At 41.4% G+C, this 24,924-nt stretch overlaps 2 protein-coding genes across 2 annotated transcripts in view; both read right to left on the minus strand.

Annotated features, from left to right (window-relative positions):
• LOC126356216 (juvenile hormone esterase-like) overlaps positions 1-6,982 on the minus strand; it is a 119,375-nt gene extending 112,393 nt beyond the window's left edge. The window contains exon 1 of the mRNA XM_050007028.1: positions 6,879-6,982. The gene's annotated coding sequence lies outside the window, so the exon portion shown is untranslated. The remainder of the gene's footprint in view (positions 1-6,878) is intronic.
• LOC126355466 (uncharacterized) overlaps positions 6,875-24,924 on the minus strand; it is a 51,197-nt gene continuing 33,147 nt past the window's right edge. Inside the window, exon 3 of the mRNA XM_050005781.1 lies at positions 6,875-7,037. Coding sequence (XP_049861738.1) covers positions 6,875-7,037 — 163 coding nt within the window. The remainder of the gene's footprint in view (positions 7,038-24,924) is intronic.

Genomic DNA, 24,924 nt, shown 5'->3' on the forward strand with positions numbered 1-24,924 from the left:
AGCAATTCGTAGGACACTATTCGGTCGTTGTTACACCAGATGCATATCAATCTTTTTCGGAGAAGTACAGGTATTTGTACGGAGAGTTGCTGCTTTGTTACAGTTTAATCATTCGTTTCTTTTCCTTCTGTTAGGTTAAAGACAACATTTCTCGACACCAGTTACGATACAGGATAGCAATGATCGGTGTTGTTCGCGATAAAAATGATGACGAGCAATCAGAGATGGTCATATGGCACCCTAGCGATTTTTGTAATTTTGTCTTAAAGAATGCAGTGTGCATGCACCACTTTTTTAACATACCACATTGCATACAAATGTCGCATGACGGGGAAGGACCACAGTTCATCACATATCCTAGTTATCGAGCACACAAAGTGGAGCTGAGGGGGGGGGGGGGAGGGGGCTCATCAGCCTTCTGACTGGTTTGATACTGCCCGCCACGGATTCCTCTACAGTTCTTGCCCTATACATCTCCCTCTAGCACCATGGAAGTCATTCCCTCATGTCTTATCAAATGTCCTATGGTCCTGCCCCTCCTCCTTATCAGTGTTTTCCACGTATTCCTTTCCTCTCCGATTCTGCGCAGAACCTTCTCATTCCATATCTGCCCAGCTAATTTTTAACATTCGTCTGTAGCACCACATCTCAAATGCTTCGAATCTCTTCTGTTCCGGTTTTCCAGAAGTCCATGTTTCACTATCATACAATGCTGTATTACTGACGCACATTTTCAGAAATTTCTTTCTCAAATTAAGGACGATATTGGTATTACTAGACTTCTCTTGGCCTGGAATGCCCTTTTTGCCATTGCTAATCTGCTTTTGATGTCCTCCTTACTCCGTCAGTCATTGGTTACTTCACTGCCTAGGTAGCAGAACTTATCTTCATCCAGCACGTGACCATCAATCCTGTCGTTAAGTTTCTCCCTGTTTTCATTTCCACTACTTCTCGTTACCTTCGTCTTTCTTCGATTTACTCTGAATCCATACTCTGTACTCATTATGTAAGTAGGCTGTTTAGGTTTTCTTATTGGTAACGCCACATAGCGCTCTGTATGAAAAATCACTGGCTGTGCTGTGCGCAGTCTGTGGCTAGTGTGCATTGTTGTCTGCCATTGTAGTGTCGGGCAGCGGCAGCTGGATGCTAACAGCGCGTAGCGTTGCGCAGTTGGAGGTGAGCCGCCAGCAGTGGTGGATGTGGGGAGAGAGATGGCGGAGTTTTGAAATTTGTAAGAATTGGTGTCAAGAACTGATATATATATATATATACTGTATTGCAGTAGTTCGAGTAACGAAGATTTTTGTGAGGTAAGTGATTTGTGAAACATATAGGTTAATGTTAGTCAGGGCCATTCTCTTGCAGGGATTATTGAAAGTCAGATTGCGTTGCGCTAAAAACTATTGTGTGTCAGTTTAAGCACAGTCTTGTATAATTTTTCAAAGGGGACGTTTCAATTAGACTGTTCATTCCGTTCATCAGATCACGTAATTCTTCTTTACTTTCACTCAGGTCAGCAATGTCACCAGAGAATCGTGTGGTTGATACCCTTTCCCCTTGAATTTTAATTCCACTCCTGAAACTTTCTTTTGTTTCCATCATTGCTTCCTCCGTATAAATACTGAGTAGCGGGGGCGAAAGCCTAGATCCTTGTCTCACACCTTTTTAATACTAGCACTTCGTTCTTAGTTGTCCACTCTTATTATTCTTTCTTGGCTGTGTATGTGTTGTATATGACACGTCTCTTCCTATAGCTTACCCCGACCTTTTTCAGAATTTCGAACATCTGCACCATTTTACATAGTCGTATGCTTTTTCCAGGTCGACAAATCCTATGAACGTGTGTTGATATTTCTTTATTCTTGCTTCCATTATTAACCGTAACGTCAGAATTGTCTCTCTCCTGCCTTTACCTTTCTTAAAGCCAAAGTGATCGGCCACTAGCGCATCCTCAATTTTCATTTACATTCTTCTGTATATTATTATTGTAAGCAACTTGGATGCATGACATGGTAAGCTGATTGTACATTAATTCTCGCACTTGTCAGCTCTTGCCGTCATCGGAACTTGAATAGTCGTTTTGTAGCCACTTGCCCCAATTATTTTAGGTGTAAGTAGGCTGTTTAGGTTTTTTTCATTGGTAACGCCACATAGCGCTCTGTATGAAAAATCACTGGCTGTGCTGTGTGCAGTCAGTGGCTGGTTGGCATTGTTGTAATACTCGCCATTGTAGTGTTGGGCAGCTGGATGTTAACAGCGCGTAGCGTTGCGCAGTTGGAGGTGAGGCGCGAGCAGTGGTGGACGTGGGGAGAGAGATGGCGGAGTTTTGAAATTTGTAAGAATGGATGTCATGAACTGATATATATATATATTATGACTATTAAGGTAAATACATAGTTTGTTCTCTATTAAAATCTTTCATTTGCTAACTGTGCCTATCAGTGGTTAGTGACTTCCGTAGTTTTAATCTTTTATTTAGCTGGCAGTAGTGGCGCTCTCTGTATCGCAGTAGTTCGAGTAACGAAGATTTTTGGAGAGGTAAGTGATTTGTAAAAGGTATAGGTTAATGTTAGTCAGGGCCATTTTTTTGTAGGGATTTTTGAAAGTCAGATTGCGTTGCGCTAAAAATATTGTGTGTCAGTTTCAGCACAGTTATGTATAATGTTTCAAAGGGGACGTTTCACTACCGATAGTCTTCAACGTCGACTGACTCTGCTGTGGCCCATTACCTGTCTGCATGTCAAGAGTCAGCACTGTCTTTCCGTTGGAAGGACAACACTACTTCTTCAAGACTGCTTAGAAATCCACTACTTCCAAGTGCAATTTCTTTTATTGCTCAGACTTTGAGAAAAACACTGTAATTTTACTTTGATGATCGATCAGGACTGTCTTTATGGACTGTGAGAAAATTTTAGCTTTTGACCAACATTGTATCAATAAGTGTGTGCATTTGATATCTTTGTTATTGTAATAATGAAAATTTTTATCAAATCATTATCGGCCAGTGCCCAAAACAGTTTGTAAAATATTTGTGGGGAGCATGGGGGCTATGTAAGTAGGCTGTTAGGTTTTTTTTATTGGTAACGCCACATAGCGCTCTGTATGAAAAATCACTGGCTGTGCTGTGTGCAGCCAGTGGCTGGTTGGCATTGTTGTAATACTCGCCATTGTAGTGTTGGGCAGCTGGATGTTAACAGCGCGTAGCGTTGCGCAGTTGGAGGTGAGCCGCCAGCAGTGGTGGACGTGGGGAGAGAGATGGCGGAGTTTTGAAATTTGTAAGAATGGATGTCATGAACTGATATATATATTATGACTATTAAGGTAAATACATTGTTTGTTCTCTATTAAAATCTTTCATTTGCTAACTGTGCCTATCAGTAGTTAGTGACTTCCGTAGTTTGAATCTTTTATTTAGCTGGCAGTAGTGGCGCTCGCTGTATCGCAGTAGTCCGAGTAACGAAGATTTTTGGTGAGGTAAGTGATTTGTGAAAGGTATAGGTTAATGTTAGTCAGGGCCATTTTTTGTAGGGATTTTTGAAAGTCAGATTGCTTTGCGCTAAAAATATTGTGTGTCAGTTTAAGCACAATCTTGTATAATTTTTATAAGGGGACGTTTCATAGGAATTCTGGTGAAATGTTATCGATCACTATTGTCTTATTTGAACTTAAGTCATCCGAAGGTCTTTTAAATGTTGATTCTAAATCTGAATCCACTATCTGCTCTAAATCGACTCCTGTTTCTTCTTTTATCACATCAGACAAATCTTCCCCCTGATGGAGGCTTCCAGTGTATTCTTTCCTCCAATCCGCTCTGTCGTGTGCATTTGACAGTGGAATTCCTGTTGCGCTCTTAATGTTATCACGCTTCCTTTTAATGTCACCGAAGGTTGTTTTGACGTTCCAGTATGCTGAGTCTGTCCTTCCGATAATCATTTCTTTTTTGATGTCTTCAAATTTTTCCTGCAACCATTTCGTCTTAGCTTCCCTGCACTTCCTATTTATTTCATTCCTCAGCGACTTGTATTTCTGTATTCCTGAATTTCCCGGAACATTTTTGTACTTCCTCGTTTCATCGATAAATTGAAGTGTTTCTTCTGTTACGCATGGTTTCTTCGCAGTTACCTTCTTTGTACCTATGTTTTTCTTTCCAACTTCTGTGATGGTTCCTTTTAGAGATGTCATTCTGCATGAAATCGGTTAAACGATTTTCATCAAACCCTGAAGGTCTTCCTGAACGTGGAGAGTAATGTTCAAACAATCATCCTTCAAACAAGAAAACCATTTTCTTGCCTTGCTTTGTCCTGTGGCGTTATCCCTACACACGGCGCAGATGTTACTGGGTACCTCCACTGTCGTCACTCCTTTATTGAAACCAGACAGAAGAAAAGGTCGGAAATGCTCCGCTTTCTACATTTACCACTCCATTTCATAGCGTTATTATTTCAAAATGACAAAATGATAATAAGTAAACTCAAATAGCTACAATGAACTACAAACAGAAAATGATAGTCATTAAATAAACTTATAGCAGTCGCAATAACAGAACCTAAAACAAAAACCGTATGAACTTACTAATAGCAACTGCGCTATCCTGCTGTTATCCATGCATGCGCAGTAGAAGAGGTGTATGCAGGCATGCGCAAAACACAGCATTTGGAGGGGCTTCTGCTTGTTTGGTCAGCGAACTAAATATACATGAGCTCTTGAGGATTCTTTTGGCGGTTGTGGGTGATATTGTACACATTTTTTGCTGTGTAATGTTCTTTTAATATAGTAATAAAAGAAATTAAAATCCTCTTTATTGTAATGCTGTAGCGAAAAGCTGTATATTTGATGGTAGATTATTATTATATAAATGAAATATGCGATGGTGTAAGTGTTTTTACTGTGTCATAGACCAAAGAAATGTATTTATATAATCTACATTTGCTGTAGCATAATAAGATACCTCTACAAACGTTTGATTGGGAGTTCATGTGTAAATGTGCACGTAAGCGTACTTTCGATGTGTGTACGTATAACGTAAATCGCTGGAACAACAGCACATGTTTGATTTGATCGGATATTGTGTATTATTTCAGCATGCCGGGCAGTATAGTGTTGAGAGAATACCTGGCCACAAGAGCCAGAACAGTTGTGCCGGCCGCGACCAGTGAGGACTGTAAAAGCCGTTTTGCATATGTCTGGTCGCACAGTTGTCCCCAGCTAAAGAAGAGAGAGGAGTGGCACAGGCAACGATAAAAAGAAGTACATAAACCATGTGTGCTGTGGTTTCTCATTTCTGTGTCAGTAGTGTGAATCCAGTCATATAATTTGATAACAGCTTGTCAAAACAAGACTCGTCCATTCTGAAGAAGTTCTTTAATCCCGGTAGAAGTTCAGGTCTCAACTCCTTCATTATCAGAGGTTTGTACGCTCCTGCTTTCACCCCAGCTTTCCAGCCAGGGTCGAACCCAATTACTACTCCTGGCATTACGTCGTTGTTCTACTCTTCTCCTAATGACTACGGTGGCCACTAATAACTCAAGTGCTGCATAAATAATTGCCTCCTCCATATCCCGTTTTCTGTGAAATTAATTGGCTTGTAAGATCATGACATAAACACTTTAGTGCATATTTCTGTATTGTCATAATGTGATTTCGTTCTGGGAGCGCAAGGTAACAATTACCTAATAAATGCGAACGTAGACCTCTCAGACGTTTAAATGTTAGTAAAAAATATCATTCGGACTCAACGATATAAATAATCTTACAGTTCTGAATGCGTACCCTTGGAGCAGCACCCTGGCTGCAGACTTACATTTTAGACGTACAGCCTAATAACGCTAACAAAAATGCAATCAGTTCCAGGCTCGTATGCTTACGGCGCTGGTGCAGACCTGTGTGCATTGGGTGTGTCGTGTAATTCCAGCCCATGTCTCACTGCGCGGAACGTCATACGAATTTACCGCATTTCCACATTTGGGTACCTGACCAGGTCGGTTGACAGCACTTCTTGTTCAACCTTTAATTTCATTTCTTGTTCCTATTTTTATCGGGCAGATTATTAGCTTCGAACTGTCTGCCTTTCATGTCCAACGTTCACATCACATCAATATAAAACAAAGTTCCTACACAAATAATAAGGTAATTTTAGTTATGTCAAGGCAGTTTTACAATGGACATCCATGTGAAACTATTCATTCATCTGTCGCTTCACTACAAACAAAAAACATTCCCAGCATTGATCCATTGCGAAACGGAAAAAGGAAACTTTCGTAAAACCTTAATGCTGGAAATGAAGCTGCAACACAGGTACAGAACTATAATGCAACAAGTCTGCTATATTCTTCACCGGTTTTGGATAAAGAATGGTACAGTTAATGGCATCTTAGAACAACACAAAACGGTTCTTTGTAAGAACATACATCGCATCTTACTTCTAGCTTATCGTCTACATTCGACCGAGGAGCCAGTGAATTTACTAATTTGTGAACGCAAAAGACAACAAACTCTTGTATTCAGACATATCTGAAGTTATAAATGCTCCATTCCACTCGGAAAGAAAACTTTTAAGAACCCAGATACGTCAGTAAAATTAAAAGTTTCAGTCTGAAGCACATGACAACTTCACACGGCATCCATGAAGCAGGGCACTTACCAAAAAAATTAAACAGTGCGCTGCAAATGAGACAAAAAATATTGTCTTTTGCAGAGGGATCTCCAGCAGTGTACAGTGCCTGTTTGCTCTGTGCAGTCTACCCTACATTAGGATGCTCTTTGGTTTAACATGGGAATGAGCAGTGATGTAAATAAGGCAAAGCTATCAAACGGCAGTCGACGGGCTAAAGGTTGTAGCGTTCATATTCATACTCTAGATAACAGTGAAAAATACTTACAAATTTTTCTGCTCTGGTGACTTGTGCAGCCGAGGACAGGATCGCAGCTGGCGCTTGTGCAGTCTCGGATCAACTGCTGGTGATTCTTCTCGCGAGGTCACTAGCCACTGCTTCCCCTCCCACCTCCCCTCCTTCGCACCTTTGCCAACCGCGTCTTTCCTGCCGACAGCACAACATGTAATGACGTAGGCTCCATATCGACAGCTCACGTATTTCACTGAGATGAAACTGCAGCCATTTTTTGTCTACCTGCAAGAACATAAACAGTGACACTACGAAAGTTATAGCAACATTCATTAGCTACACAATATTGCAATTTCCTTTCCTGCAAATAAAAACAGTTTTATCATTTCCGTAGGTAATACGAAATCGTTCATCACTTAATCGTAGGCAACATGTAAAATGAAAATAAAAACTAAAATAAAATAATGCTTCAATTGCTTTTGACGTTGACTAAAATGATTCAGCGAACATACACAGATGCTACACAGACCATAAGAACACGCTGTAGCATCGCAACACAAAGCATTTGAAAAAATAAAAGAGCTAATGTTATTACAGTAGATGAAGTGCCTCAGCGAGCAAACCAGCAGTAAAATCTGTAATAGGACGGAGTGTTCTGCAGGAATGGGAATTCCGTGATTCGTAATTTGGCCTGCTGAGTGCTGCGAACCAAAAGCTGTAACTAAAATTCTTCACTTTCATCCCACGATCATCCAAACCTAAGACCTACCTGTTTTCATGGTGAAAGAGCCCAAAAGTTATGCTCATTTAGCAGTTAAGAGGGTAGCTGTAATGCAGTTCTTGAATTCCGTCTTTTTTTAGCCAGAAGGGAGGATACTATTTCATACTCTTGACGAAGACCAATTGTACATCGAAATCGCTGTTTAGATATACCTTACGGTTTCTGATAAATATTTTGCAAGACATGACAATACCATAACAAATTTTCTTGGCTGTTTTAACAGTAGGAAAATGTCTGTAAGGTGAACTCTTTCCCCCTTATATCTTAGTATTACACCGTGTAACTCATCCCTCGGCGACTTTACCTATGAGACGGAGCGACACCAACGCACCGTACGGAAAGAAAACAATTTTCTGAGGAACTTGGAACGGGCTCATACTGCACAGCTATTGTCGCGGAAACGACCTAAATAAAACTTAGTTAAAAGAACAGAGAGCTCCAATGTAAAAAAAAAGCATCATGTACAGAAAGTAGTTGCCGGCCGGTGTGGCCGTGCGGTTCTAGGCGCTGCAGTCCGGAACCGCGGGACTGCTACGATCGCAGGTTCGAATCCTGCCTCGGGCGTGGATGTATGTGATGTCCTTAGGTTAGTTATGTTTAAGTAGTTCTAAATTCTAGGGGACTGATGACCTAAGATGTTAAATCCCACAGTGCTCAGAACCATTTGAGCCAACAGAAAGTAGTTCACAAAAGTAGTTGCATATCTTTGCGTATGCGAAATGGTTTCCAGATGAGTTCAGAGATTTGATTTGTGTCTCTACCAACGATTATGATTCCAACAATTTAAGTTCTTTACTACACTAGATCTTCTCGCTGGTATTTGGTGTAAGCGATATTTGAGAAATACATTATTACGTAGAAATAGTTGCAGTTATCATTTGTAATTGCAAACATAATAGAATTCAGCTGGAAAGTTGTTCAAAAATGGTTCAAATGGCTCTGAGCACCATGGGACTTAACTTCTGAGGTCATCAGTCCCCTAGAATTTAGAACTACTTAAAGTTAACTAACCTTCGGACATCACACACATCCATGCCCGAGGCAGGATTCGAACCTGCGACCGTAGCGATCGCGAGGTTCCAGACTGTAGCGCCTAGAACTGCTCAGCCACCCCGGCCAGCGGAATGTTATAATTGTGCCTTTATAGAAGAAATTTATCATTTGTACCTGGACAGAAACTCCAGTAATTTTCACCTGTAATCGTTAACGTCTCTTCGAAACGAAAGATTGTTACATCAGATATTGAGCTTCTGAGCTGTCAGTCATTTCCCGTGAAACTGCTCACTAAAACTCGACAAGGCGGCTGTCCACTGAGAACGTCTGTTAAGCACCACGCACAGCCGCCTCACCTGAGGACGAAATATCCGCTACGTGTTATATCGGGAAACTTTGGCTGAAACCCTAATCTTATAGAGTGGTGTATGTTGCCTTTGAGATGGGACATCAAATCAATACAAGCTGTTGCTTCTCGCTGATATGCGGACGGCTGTCCATATAAACACCGGTTTCACATGAGCGATAGAAACGTTTCGATTTCGCGATCTGGGCAATAGCGCGCTATCTAGATATTTCTATGAGGCTTCTTCCAAGGAAGCAATTAGTACGACCAGATTAATCACATCATCTATATTGTGGGGTTCCATGTTCACCCTCAAACTATAGGTGGCTGTTGGTAATTCGCTTTCAGACTTCGAAACAGACATTATGAGGACATCACGTGCTTTGATGTTATCTGATGGCAACTTTTATGTACTGTCAGTGTAATTCCAATACTATCTATGTATCGATACCATTACAGCAATTTACGGACAAGCGTGATGCCTTTAGAAAGGCAATTGACTCTCACTCAGAAGAAAAATTAGTACGTCCTCTTTCGACAAACAAGATTTAAATTTCCCGTGGTGATTGCAGCACGTGGCGGTGCTGTTGTGTAATGAATTTCCACAGTCACAGCGCACGTATAGGCGGCGTGTAAATATAGTCATTTGTTTAGTGTCATGTCCCTAATTGGTGAAACAAATTCCACTGCGATCAGACCTCTCGATATTGGTGTTTAACTTTGTCCAAACAATAGTGTACATACACTGCTTCTAACTAGAATACTTGGCTTACTTTGTTAAACTTTTGTATCAGATTATACCTCATAAGTAATAGATTATGACAGGATTTTCATCTTTTTATATCGGTCAATAATTATATGAAATTCCAAAAATCAAACTTATTTAGCCGTTGGAATCTGTTTGACAGGCACCTGCCATAGGGATTGGTTGCCTTTAATACAGTTGGCCTTTTAGTAATATAGATAAGACAGGAGAGCAAATCACCCTTTAAATTCAAACCACTGAGCAAGATGAGCGTAGGGCGGTATGGAGTGAGAAGGGAGAGGAGAAAAAATTTTACAGGCAACTAAAATTTATTTAACAATAAGTCGATACAAAAAAAAATGACAATGGAAGCTAAAAAATGGATCAAATGGCTCTGAGCACTATGGGACTTAACAGCTATGGTCATCAGTCCCCAAGAACTTAGAACTACTTAAACCTAACTAACCTAAGGATAGCACACAACACCCAGTCATCACGAGGCAGAGAAAATCCCTGACCTCGCCGGGAATCGAATCCGGTACCGCACGACCACGAGCTGCGGACAACGTCTAAGGAGATAAATGAATAAACTGCAAATTTATTATAAGACATGAAAAAAAAGGATTTGGCTAAATGAAAAGAAAATGTTGACTATGTTATACACTGATGGTCAAAATTCTTAATAACAATGTTAATGATACTAACTGCAACATGTTACGCCGCATATTAAATGGAATGATCTTGCCTATTGTTCTTGTTACTGCTGCTTGTTTTAATGTGACTCTTTGATCTTCATAAGGCTTAAATTTATTCCGAGCTGGTTTACCATCGTCATTCCCAGAATACGAAGTACACTATGTGATTCGAAGTATCCGGACATCTGGCTGAAAGTGACTTACTAGTTCGCGGCGCCCTCCATCTGTAACGCTGTAATTCAGTATGGTGTTGGCCCACCCTTTGAGTTGATAGCAGCTTCCTCTCTAGCAGGCAAAAGTTCATTCAGGTGCTGGAAGTTTTCTTGGGGAACGGCAGATAATCTTCACGAAGTGCTGCACTGAAGAGAGGTATCGATGATGGTCGGTAAGGTCCGGCACGAAGTCGGCGTTCCATAAAATTCCAAAGATATTCTATAGGATTCAGGTCAGGACACTGTGCAGGCTACTCGATTACAGTGATGCTATTGTCGTGTAACCACTCAGCCACAGGCCGTGCATTATGAACAGGTGCTCGATCGTATTGAACGATGCAATCGCCATCCCCTAATTGCTCTTCAACAGTGGGAAGCAAGAAGGTGCTTAACACATCAGTGTAGGTCTGTGCTGTGACAGTGCCACGCAAAACAACAAGGGGTGCAAGCCCGCTCCATGAAAAACACGACCACACCAAAATACCGTCACCTCAGAATTATGATGTTGGCAGTACACACGCTGGAAGATGACGTTCACCGGGCATTCAACATACCCACACCAGGCCATCGCGTCGCCACACTGTTTACCGTCGTTCGTCACTCCACCAACGTTTTTCTACTGTTCAATGTTGCAATGTTTACGTTCCTAACACCAAGCGAGGAATTGTTTGCCATTAACCGGCGTGATGTGTGGCTTATAAGCAGCTGCTTGACGATGAAATCCAAATTTTCTCACCTTCCGTCTAACTATCATAGAACTTGCAGTTGATTCTGATGCAGTTTGGAATTACTGTGTGATGGTGTGGATAGATGTCTGCCTATTACACGCTACGAGCCTCTTCAACTGTCGGCGGTCTCTGTCAGTCAACAGACGAGACCGACCTGTACGCTTTTGTGCTTTACGTGTCCCTTCACGTTTCCACTTCACTATCACATCCGAAACAATGGACTTAGGGATGTTTGTGTGGAAATCTTTCATACAGACTTATGACACAAGTGACACCCAATCGCATGACCATTCTACTCTCGCGATGTTTAATGAGTACTGAGGTCGCTGATATGGACCGCCTGGCAGTAGGTGGCAGGACAATGCACCTAATAAGAAAAACGTATGTTTTTGCGGGTGTCCGGATTCTTTTGATCACATAGTGAATATGAAAATCTGTCAGTTAGTAATGACCATCAACATTTTTCCATGATAAGATTGCAGCACTGCATTGATACCAATGGTCGTCACTTCGAACACCTTCGTTGATCTTCAAAGACCTTGCTCTTACACATCACTGGATAAGTCTCGATAGCTGCTATCAGAAAATAAGTACCACACTACAGCATCTCATTAAAAAAAAACCAAAGTTGACCTACATATCTCTGATGCGACTCCACCTAGCAACAAAAAACCAGCGTCATATTATGGCCCCCGTTGTCCCAAGCAACTTTTGTCCCACAAACTTTTCAGATCCTATCATACTTTCAGAGCTATTCTTGTTGGCAGTAGTTAGTGACTCACCCAGTTTGTACGGCGTTCCATAAGGCCTGCATGTAACTGCCACCTCACTTCATGAGGCTTTTTATCAAAAGCTACCGACATACACAAAGTCACAGATTACGCCAAGTTAGTACAGTCAACGCCGAATATGATGACAATTAAAAAATTCTACATGATTGTGAACCCCGTACATGCGAAGCTTAACAGTACGAGTAAGTTTCGATTGTACCCTACGTGGGCTATAGCCTCATTTAGTCGGAATTTGACGTTTATGGCCTGAACTGGGATGTTTTGTCGACAAGTCCCGTCTGCAGTTAGCCGCCACAGTTGTCTTTTCTTCACGGCGATAGAAAGTTGTCTTGAATTCTCTCTCTCCTACAAAAATCACGAAAAAAATCTGAAATTCACTAACACATCTCTGTAGTGTCCCTACGCAGGTCAAATATCTGCCCTTAATTTTTATTATGGTCAGAGCGAAGTATTTCAGTTTTTTAAATAGATAAAATTTTTCCCTTCCATAAACAGCGTGAAAATTGTCACGTTATATGTCGAAAGGTGTCACCGAGAAACTTTTTTTTATTGTTTGTTATCAAAATTCCTCGCTCGGCAACACATCTTTCCAAAGTTACGTACCGCATTGCTTTTGATTTGTGTGAGCTTCGGAACACGGCGTTTATGTTTCTTCTGCAGTTTTATTAGTACGCAACTCATAACAAGAATGAAGACTCTATTTATCTCTCCAAAAAAGTAACTAAAGTTTCTGAAATTAACATGCGGTATAGATATTCATTGTTTCCCCTATGTCCTCCTTTCAAATACTTTCAGATCACGCCGTAAGCCACGCGAAACTAATGCTTACGCCAGTCTGTTACACCTAATGCTCACAGGTAACTTGCAGCCAAAGTGGTTGGAACATTTGAAGCGGCAACACATGGAGACGGCAGTGCCACGTTCCCATTGGTATAGCGACGGCGGGGTCACTCCATCCCACTACCTGTCAAAAGGCGACCAGTTTAATACTCTGACTCTAGCTGCTTCAGGTAGAAAATATAACAAGACTCAGAACTGTCAACCTGACTCCACAGCACTTCCACTGAGAGCTGTGTAGCTAGGGAGCGTGCCAAGTAATGTCCGTGACCTATGCACGGTTTTTTTTTTTTTTACTTTGTAACTTATGATGTGACTTAGCCGGCCAATCGGCGGCGCAGTCCGTATCGAGTGACTTCTAGGAAGCCGTGACAGTCGCCGCCGCAACATCTTACGCGCGGTGTGTTTAATGCCTGGGGAACTACCTCCCTGTTGCATAGCACGAAACACAAACAAAGTTTGTTATCGCTGTCCAGCACACGTTCCAAAACCGTGTTGTTCTTAGCACTTCGAAGGGAAACGGTGAAAGGTGCTATCAGGATGTGCTGTATATTCCTTTCGCTTGATTGAAAATGTGCCTACTGCCATCTCTCAAGGAAGGCGCAATTTTACTCGTACGTTCCTGCGATATCGGTACTCTTTGGTGTAATACGAATCCTGAGACTATAGAAACCTATTTTGATGACTCTCGAACAAATGACTTTTTTTTTACTTGTAGCGATTCCAGATTGGTCAAGAAATGCTCTTATCGCTGAACGCGCAGTGTGCTGCAGTCCGAGACGGGGAGGCCCGCTTCGATTCCTCGCTGCGCAGTAACGACCATTGGTTTGGTACCTCGGATAGTGGGGATAGGGCTATCCTCTATCGTTGAGGAAAGTAGGTGGTTGGTTCCCAATGTCCGCCACATAAAATATCACACACGAATAGTTAAAATACTACGACACACATGACGCACACAGATGATACACAAGCGGATGGTGCAAATGACTTGCCACCCATAAAAGTCTATACAGGGTTTTCAAAAACTGACAAGCCTGTCAGGGAGTGGCAGGGCAGGTTGTATTGAGAAATAAATGTTAAGAAAGAAATTCGATACGTTGCGCCGTTGGCATTGAAATTAACCACTGAAGCTACTGCACGTGCAAATTCATATGGTTCGCCAGATACTCGTACAGAGCGTAGATGATAGCGCACGAGACAGCTCAACCTTTGGCTCAGATTCAATCGTTACTACCGTTCCATGTTGAATTTTTGTATCGCTCTCGTGCACGGCTTTAGGAAATAAAACTATGAATGCGTTTGGCGACATCGTGTCTGACGGGTGGCTTGAATTTACGCGCGCATCACCCTGATTGGCTAACTTCAATGCTAATTAACTCGGAAACGACGCATCAAGTGGAATTTTTCTTAAAAATTATTTCTCAGCACAACCTAACCTGAAGTTTAAAAAATTTGCAGAGAAAGTATGCCCATCAGTTTCCCGTCTGCTTGCCACGTGCACAGTTCGTGAGTGGCTGTAGTGACGTAATACGGCCGGCTATATTGGACCCACCCGTTACGTGCGTTGCACAGACAGTGCTAAGTATTTTCAGAAGCTGCGAGTGAAGTCGTGCCACGGCACTGTGCTTCCACCTGCACTATTCAAGAGCAGATGAGACGGAAAGTTCACAGAATTCCTTCTGAAAGATGAAATGCAGGAAGAAGAATGTTCATGTACTGACTAAATCATCTTAGGATCTACGACTGAGCGATGACTGTCATGCAAGAAAGAGCTGCAATATTCTAATTTGCCTGAATTTCTGATTTCAGTTCCCAGTACTGATCTGAGTCTAAGTTCTTGAAGTATGAGTCTCATTGATTATCTGCAGGCCATTCAGACACTCAAGAAACGATGACGTAGAACTAAGCCAACATAACTGATAATTTCTTCACAGTTAAAGGGTACTTAAAGAGTTGGCACCAATATTTTTGCTGAAAGTTCTTTACATTAATATAGTGATCCGTAAGTGACATCAGTCACTTACACCGTAATCGAGATAAGGGTGTGTGTACTGTTGCTGTACGTCAGCTATACTGGGGACGTGCAATGCAGCAAGTTATTACAGGATAACGTTCGTTGCGGTAAGGCGCGCAGTCCTCTAGTAAGATGGCTACATGATGGCTGTGTTCTTTTTTCCGCTCTTCCGTGAGAACTGCATGCAGTCGATACGAAGATTCATACCCACTACGCATTAGTTACTATCCGATTTTGTTCAAATGTGGTACACAGTCTTTCGTTATTAATGGATTAATGCTGTCAAAATTTAAGAATTCTATTTATTATAGTTCCAGAGATAAGGAGAATTACCTAAAAACGCTAAAACCTACTCTTGTTTTTTAAAACCAAGTCAGGAACAATAACAGACTGACTTTCGTTATTAATTGAAGTTTTTACAAAGATGTCAGTACGCAAAAATCAATTAATTATAATTTTATTTTTAAAACTTTAGTCATTTTGAAATACAAAAGTCGGTCAGAACTATTATTTGATTATATTTTGTTTGGTGAGTGCGTGAGAATTATTGAGAAAGTTTATGTGGGACATACGTTAAAATTTAATATTTCATTTTACGTATACCCTTGTACAAAACGAGCTGCGGGGAAGTTATGACGCAACCACGATTCAGGTGACGTAAGTCTGTGTGAGCATGCTTTTGCATCAAAGCAGTCAGAATGGAAGTTAAAGCCGGAATAAGTTTATTAATTTTGAAGAATATTTCGCAGTTTGCTAATTTTCATTAAACATAATGCAAGAAATTGAAGTTTTGCTGACATTAATTACTATGAAATTAATGATTGGGTAAGCCAAGCTTTGCCACTAGAATGATCAGGAAGTAACGTTCAGATTGGTCATTTAGATCCACAGCCAATCAGAATTAAGCTGTTCCCATGCGAATAGAGAAATGTGCAGAGAGAAGAGAACCTCGAGAGAGTTGCTTGCTAGCCGGCCCACAGATAACACGATGTTAGATCGCTCCTTAAAAATACTCTGTAAAATGAGGAAATAGTGAGCTAATTTCGGTTCAAACATATCGTGAGTGAAGCGGCTGGCGGTATGAGCATTTCAATGAAAGTTTGGTGTTTCTAAGTTAAACAGTTTGAGAGGTATGAGCGTGTGAACTTTCTGGTCTTTCGTGCTCTGTACCGAAAATTTGGCGAGTACTTCTTATGAAGAAGACCACTGAAACGACCGAATGTTTAACTCTCTAATACACTCCTGGAAATGGAAAAAAGAACACATTGACACCGGTGTGTCAGACCCACCATACTTGCTCCGGACACTGCGAGAGGGTGGTACAAGCAATGATCACACGCACGGCACAGCGGACACACCAGGAACCGCGGTGTTGGCCGTCGAATGGCGCTAGCTGCGCAGCATTTGTGCACCGCCGCCGTCAGTGTCAGCCAGTTTACCGTGGCATACGGAGCCCCATCGCAGTCTTTAACACTGGTAGCATGCCGCGACAGCGTGGACGTGAACCATATGTGCAGCTGACGGACTTTGAGCGAGGGCGTATGGTGGGCATGCGGGAGGCCGGGTGGACGTACCGCCGAATTGCTCAACACGTGGAGCGCGAGGTCTCCACAGTACATCGATGTTGTCGCCAGTGGTCGGCGGAAGGTGCACGTGCCCGTCGACCTGGGACCGGATCGCAGCGACGCACGGATGCACGCCAAGACCGTAGGATCCTACGCAGTGCCGTAGGGGACCGCACCGCCACTTCCCAGCAAATTAGGGACACTGTTGCTCCTGGGGTATCGGCGAGGACCATTCGCAACCGTCTCTATGAAGCTGGGCTACGGTCCCGCACACCGTTAGGCTGTCTTCCGCTCACGACCCAACATCGTGCAGCCCGCCTCCAGTGGTGTCGCGACAGGCGTGAATGGAGGGACGAATGGAGACGTGTCGTCTTCAGCTATGAGAGTCGCTTCTACCTTGGTGCCAATGATGGTCGTATGCGTGTTTGGCGCCGTGTAGGTGAGCGCCACAATCAGGACTGCATACGACCGAGGCACACAGGGCCAACACCCGGCATCATGGTGTGGGGAGCGATCTCCTACACTGGCCGTACACCTCTGGTGATCGTCGAGGGGACACTGAATAGTGCACGGTACATCCAAACCGTCATCGAACCCATCGTTCTACCATTCCTAGACCGGCAAGGGAACTTGCTGTTCCAACAGGACAATGCACGTCCGCATGTATCCCGTGCCACCCAACGTGCTCTAGAAGGTGTAAGTCAACTACCCTGGCCAGCAAGATCTCCGGATCTGTCCCTCATTGAGCGTGTTTGGGACTGGATGAAGCGTCGTCTCACGCGGTCTGCACGTCCAGCACGAACGCTGGTCCAACTGAGGCGCCAGGTGGAAATGGCATGGCAAGCCGTTCCACAGGACTACATCCAGCATCTCTACGATCGTCTCCATGGGAGAATAGCAGCCTGCATTGCTGCGAAAGGTGGATATACACTGTACTAGTGCCGACATTGTGTATGCTCTATTGCCTCTGTCTATGTGCCTGTGGATCTGTCAGTGTGATCATGTGATGTATCTGACCCCAGGAATGTGTCAATAAAGTTTCCCCTTCCTGGGACAATGAATTCACGGTGTTCTTATTTCAATTTCCAGGAGTATATCTCTGGGTCTGTGACTGGTAGTACGTGAAAATTAGTCGTGTCGGACTTCCTAAAATTCTGGCTGCTTTTTCGAGTGAATATCTGTTATACAGACAGTGAACTTTCAATGATAACGTTTCACGATATTAAATACGGACTTGATAGCCATTTCATGTGTTTCAGTATAAATAAAAAAAAATCAGAGTTAATCCAGTTTTAAACTCTTTTCTGCAAGCAGACTGAATATCCTGAACGCCCGATTTTTTAAATCAAGAACTTCCAGGAACTGACTTTCAGCTAGAGTTACTCGGCCTCTGTGTGGTAGGTATTAGGTAGTGGTTTCATCAACACTGATTTACACTGCCTAGCATGTACCTGCTACCACAGAGTGAAGGGTCATCCGCAAGAATCCTACAGAGCTAGGTGGACTGAATGATGGCGATAACATCAATATAGATGTTCCCGCCGCAAACGATACATGTTTGGATAATATAAGTTTAAGAAAGATACAGACCATTGCATGAGTGCTATACCTAAGTCATTTATGCTTTGCACAGTAATTTGTTTGACTGGAATATTCTGGACTAAAAATACACTAGTATTAACACTACTACATACGCTGTACAAAATACTCTGTGATTCTGGCGCTCTAATAAAAGAAAATTAAGAGAGCAAATGTAATGAAAGGAGTAGAAGTTCTAATCTGATCTGTTAAACAAATATTGTTGCCGAAGAACTGTGGTTTCTATGCCTGCAGGTGATCTGCTTTAGCTTAAGAGACGTTCAGTTTGAAGCTATTGCGTCAGGCCGTCAGGCAGTGGCGCAAACGTCTGTACACCGCCACCCCCCCCAGCCCTCCCCCCCCCCCCCTGTCCCCCCTCCAGTCCCCCATCTCGATTCCCGATAATTACTCCCCTTTACCTTCCATTCATAGTCGCGCTGCACATGGGACGCGTTTTATTAATTTTTTCCAGTAAACGTAATTTCATAGCGTCTAAGCGCTGTGAAAAAAATGAATGAAGTAGGAAACAAGAAATTGCGTTTTAAAATGATAAGTAATACGTAGGAATACTTACCTCTGGTAGCCATTGCCCATGGGAAATGCGCGCAACTAACGAAAAATTAACAGGAACGGCAAACATGCGGCGGTCGGTGTTTGAGCAGCTGTATGTGTTGCCGTATTGGTAACCGCTGACAAGTTCGTTACATTTCCTTGTACATTGGTTTAGCACCCCTTAGATAAACATACTATTGTGGCGACAAGAAGGGCACCTGCCACAAAGTTGAAATAAAAATAAATTTTATCCAAACGTGAAAAACAGAGGAGCCCCTACGGCGGTGTAAAGGCTAAGGACCAGAGAGACAGCACTCGTGATAGAAGATTACCGATATGAATGAGACTTGTTATGTAACCAACATTATTTTCATGTCATTATATTTTACATGTAAAGGAAATATGTCTCCCTGATTGAACTATGTAGTTCATGAACAAGTATGAGATGAATGCCCTTGCTAGTTGTGGTAAGCTCTGAATTACAACTAATTTGATAATGTGTACAAACTGTGAAGGAACGATTTGCGTTAACGTCTAAAGTTTGCTGGTTGCATAAAGACGTTCTTTCAGAAAAGAATGTATTCTGTTTCTAGTTAACTGTTTGCTACTACAGTGAAAACAGCCAAGTTATTAAATGAAAAGATTAGACTTATCAATAAAATTCCAGCCAAAAGGCTCACAGCTACTTACTTGTGCAAATACGTATTCAGCTGCCGTGCATAGCTGAGGCGCTCAGGAAGTTCCATGTTTACTAGCGGCTGCGCAGCTTCCTCTTGTGTTGCAAGAGGAAATGTATGGCACGTCACTATGTCTCTTGCCTTGTCTCTGCACTGAAGAATTCTGTGAAGTACGTTAAGAGTTACCCTTATCAGCAGAAGCGCTCGCCTGATCACATTAACTTCTTGAAAGGGAGCAGGAAAACGTACTATTATAAGTGGTTCATTCGTTTTCAGAGATCTGTATTTTCCAGAATGTTACACGTACAGATGTGAGTAACAGATGAACAAAACGTAAACTTACCAACACTACATTCTGGCGACCAGTTGACGTTACTAGTGTAGTGCATTGACAAAACGATGCGAAGCAAGACAACAGTTTCTGTGAGTTGGAATATGCGGTGAGCATTCAGAAACGACTATGAAAAAGAGCCAATTCGTGACCATAGAACAATGCTTTAGTATCGACAACACACTGATTGTCTCTCCAACCAGCAAAGTCACGGTCGCAAAATTTGTGCCAGATTCAGTCGTGGAGAGGGTGAGGGAAACGGTCGTACGCAGTAATAAAAAGTTCCGCGCGTCACGAACATGGAAAACCGCCGCAAACTTTGTACAGGACGGCGGTTACATTTCAGACCGTACCGTCTGCGCTTCGCGCAACAATTAAAAGTGCAACATTATGGTCAGCGCCTTCAATTTTGTGTCGCAACGGACGAAGCACTTGCGGATGAACATTTAGCCTCCAAGTTGCCAGGAAACGACTAAGCAACGTCCCATATGTCTGAAAAGATTAATTGCCACCATGTGACACTGAGAGGCAGTGAACATCCTCATGAAATTGTGGTGCATGAACAAGATTCGGCGAAGGTTAAGGTTTTAAAATATATGGCACAGTTTTCTTATGTTAGAAGACTGCAAGCGTACATATTGCTTTGATATGTTGAATTGTTGTTGTTTCCACAACTGACTGCTGATTCCGAGGATTCCATCTCCCATCGCTCATTTGAGCATCAGTGTTTGTTGCTCCCTAAACGTCGAAATTAGCATCGCTGGATTGGTCAAGATGATGCAGCTCTCTTTGCTTTGTTCCACAGATTCCCTGACTGAAAGCCGTGTGATATTTTCAATTTGGGGTACATTAGTTGGCAGTGTTTACGTAAACCGCAGTGCCAAGATCACTGGAACAACTCAGAGAACACATCAGTGATGCTGGGCAATCACAGACATGATGTCATAAAAGTATGGACCAAACTTGGATACCTCTTTGACGGTGTCATTCGACCTCAGGGGCACTCATAGGACATTTGTAGAGGTCAAAATGGAAAATTGCCAAGTTTACAGTTCTCTTCATGCATAAATCACATTTGCACACGTAATACTTTGGAAAAACATAGCTTCGAAAACGAAGGACTCATTTATAATACCCCTGTACATGTTCTCTTTATGAATAGACAACCATTAAAGAAATATCGTATGTACAGTATAAATCTTCTGTTAACAAGTAGTAACGTCAGTAATTCAAGGTACTGTCCGTATGAATTAATGCTGAATGACAAGTTCAGACAAGCAGGTACTAGAGATGTGAAAATGTCACAAGATGCTCATAACAGTAATGTTAGTTTATCACAATATTCGCATAAAAAGGACAGTGTAAAATAATCTTAGTATATTCTATCAGAATATCAGAGGATTAAAAAATAAAGTAGATGAGCTTCTTGTTTGTTTAGAAGATTCAGAAACTGAGGGTGGAACAGAAGTACTATGCCTGTCGGAACATCATATAGTCGCAGGTATGGAAATGCTAAATGTAGGTAGATGTAAGGTTTCAGCACATGTTAGTGGATACACTATGGAGAGAGGAGGAGTTGAAATCTGTCAGAGTGTAAAAAATTTGGAAACTAAAAATTTTTGCACAGAACAATGTATAGAGGCTTGTGCATGTGAGCTTAAACAAAATAATGACACTTTCAAAATTGTGGTGGTGTACAGGTCCCCACTGGGAAATTTTCAACTATTTATGAAAAACTTGGATTCTTTGCTGTGCTACCTGTCAGACAGAGGAATGCAAATTGTTGTTTGTACGAATTTCAATGTAGATTTTCTGAAAGATTCTGAAAGAAAATTTCACCTTGAAGTATTACTTGGTTCTTTCAATTTGACATCAGTTAATGAGTTTCCTGTTTGGGTGGTACAGGAAAGCAGCTGACTGATAGGTAGTGCTTTCATAGATCAAGATAAATTTAATTAAATGAAAACTTTTCCTGTTAAAAATCGTCTGTCTGATCATGTGCACAGCTAGTTACAGTATATGACATAGATCCATACAGTAACGCAAAACAGTCCTCCAAAACAGTGTGATCAATTAACGATTAAACAATTAAAAATTTTAGGCAAAGCTTGCAACAGTTAGACTGGGATGAGGTGTACAGGGAACATGATACTAATTTAAAATTTAAACTATTTTATGATACCTTTGTGAGTATAGATCAAAACAGTTTCCCTAAGAAACAGTGAAATATAATTTTAAGAAACCATGTAAAAAGCCTTGGCTTATTAAAGGGATAAAAATATATTTTAAATAGAAAAGGGAAACGTACCTTATAGGTAGGAGGAGTAATGATCCCAAAACAGTGAAATATTATAAAAACTAGTGCACTATATCAAGAAAAGTTATTAGAAAGACCTGAAGTGTGTGCATTACGTGTGAGATCAGCACATATGATAATAAAATTTAAACAAGTTGGGATATTTTTAATAGGGAAACAGGGACACTGAGAGCATAGGAAGACTGTATTTCTATCAGACTCAATGAAAAGTTTGTTAACAAGAAGTCAGAAGTAGAAAACATTTTAATAATCATTTTTAAGTGTTGTAGAGAAAATAGGATCCAGCTATTCATTATGAAATGCAAGGCAATGTATGAAAGAGGCAGTACCTAAACAAATTGATAAAACTGAAACTGAACGTACCTCTCTTACTGAAATTAGGAAATTAATAAATTCACTCAAAAGTAAAAGTTCACACGGAATTGATGGCATTTCCACAAGAGTACTGAAAGGTTGTTCCCAAGAGATAATTAGGATTCTCAGCTACATATGTAGTAGCTCACTGAAACAGCATTCTCCCAGGTAGACTGAAGTACACTATTGTTAAACCATTGCATAAAAAAGGACACAGGTCTGATGCTAACAACTACTGCCCAATCTCACTTCTGACAACCTTATCCAAAATTCTTGAAAAAGTAATGTATTCAAAAGTAGCATCCCATATTTGTGAAAATTAAGTACTAACAAAATGTCAGTTTCGTTTTCAGAATATGCTTTCACTGATCAAATATTAAATGCATTGAATAACTGAACATTACCCACTGGGATATTTTGTGGCCTCTCAAATGCTTTTGATTGTGTGAACTATGAAATTCTTCTAGATAAGATCAAGTATTATGGCATGAGTGGGACAGTGCACAAATGGTTTAATTCATACTTAACTGGAACAATACAGAAGGTTGAATTTAAGTACAGATAGTCTGCAAAAATCCGCAGAGTCCTGTAATTTGGAAGGTATCAAGAATGGTGTCCCACAGGGTTCAGTCTAGGGTCCCTTATTGTTCTTTATATATATTAACGACTTGCCACTCCATATTCATGAAGATGCAAAGCTAGTTCTTTTTTGCTGATGGTACATGTTTAGTAATCATACCCAACTAGCAAGAATCAGCTGAGGAAATTGTAAATAATGTCCTTTAGTAAATTATTAAGTGGATCTCTGCAAATTCACAATCACAAAATTTTGAGGAAACACAGTTTATACAACTCTTTAGAGTAAACATCATAGCACCATTGACAAATATAGACTATGAACAGAAGTCTGTTTGCTAAAGCGGAATGCTCAAAATTTCTGGGTGTGTGCCTTGCTCAGAGAATGAATTGGAAGAAACACATCGATGATCTGATGAAATGGCTAGGTTCAGCTACTTATGCTATTAAGGTTATTGCAAATTTTGATGATAAACATATCAGTAAATTAGCCTGCTATGCCTATTTTCGTTCAAAACTTTCATATGACATGTTTTGGGGCAATTCGTCAGTAAGAGAGACAGTATTCATTGCACAAAAGTGTGTAGTCATACTAATAGCTGGAGCCCACCCAAGGAAGTGGGATATTCACAGTACCCTCACAGTACATATATTCACTTACAAAATTTGTCATTAATAACTCATTCCAATTCAAAGATGTGAAGTGCATAGGTACAACCCTAGAAGAAAAGAATATCTTCACTAGTGTGGATTAAATCTCACTTTGGCACAGAAAGGGGTGAATTATGCTGCCATAAAATTCTTTGCCCTGACAGATACCCAACCAACATTTAAAAGCCAATTACAAGAATTTATGAATGACAATTCCTTCTACTAGATAGATGATTTCTTAGATATGAAGAAGTAACTGTAAAAATTAAAATATAAATAAAATACATATTAATTATTTTGTTTAAAGAAAACTTATGTTACAGTGACACGTTCCGCATCAATACGAAACGTCGTACTCATGTTCTATGAAACAAGAATTAATGTATGTAGCTATGTGCTGAGTATGAAGCACGCCGTTTGTATGAAAATTGAATCTGCCTTGCTGAATGAATGGCTTGTTGCTTTCAAGATTACAAAAGCAAGATAGACTTCGCAAAAACATACGAAGATTACAAAGTATTCAATTTCCTGCGTTCAGTAACATACTGCGCCTCTACACTGAAGAGCCAAAGAAACTGGTACACTTGCGTAACACAGTGTAGGTCTGCCGCGAGCACGCAGAACTTCCACAACACGACGTGGAGTGGACTCGATTAATGTCTGAAGTAGTGCTGGAGGAACTGAAAGCATGAATTATGCGAGGCTGCTCATAAATCCGTAAGAGTACGAGGGGGTGGAATCTCTTCTGCACATTACGTCCCACGGCATCCCAGATATGCGCAATAATGATTAAGTCCGGAGAGTGTGGTGTTTGAACTCAGAAGAGTGTTCCTGAAGCTACTCTGTAGTAATTCTGGACGTGGGAGTGTCGCATTGTCCTGCAGGAATTGCATTGACCTGCAGCCGTCTAGAATGAAATTAGAATTAAATATTAATACCTTGAGCTGCTGACGGGCGTTGATATATATCAACGGGGACAGGGAAAAGTGTGTGCTCCGACCGGGACTCGAACCCGGGAACACCTGCTTACAGAGCAGACACTTCATCCATCTGTGCCACCGAGGGCACAGAGGATAGCGCGACTGCAGGATCTATCTCGCGCACGCCTCCCTCGAGACCCACATTCTCACCATATATGTCCACACACTACATTCGTAGTGTCACTACCCAACACACTCATTTGTTCTGGCAATACCAGTCATGACCTTCTTCTCTGTGCCGATGCACACATATTACCCGAACTCTTACGGGACTTAGTAAGAATGTCTTCCACGATTAATGAGTGTGTTGGGTAGAGACACTACGAATGTAGTGTGTGGACATATAAGGTGAGAATGTG

This window comes from Schistocerca gregaria, chromosome 3 (assembly GCF_023897955.1).
Source record: "Schistocerca gregaria isolate iqSchGreg1 chromosome 3, iqSchGreg1.2, whole genome shotgun sequence".
Taxonomy (NCBI): domain Eukaryota; kingdom Metazoa; phylum Arthropoda; class Insecta; order Orthoptera; family Acrididae; genus Schistocerca; species Schistocerca gregaria.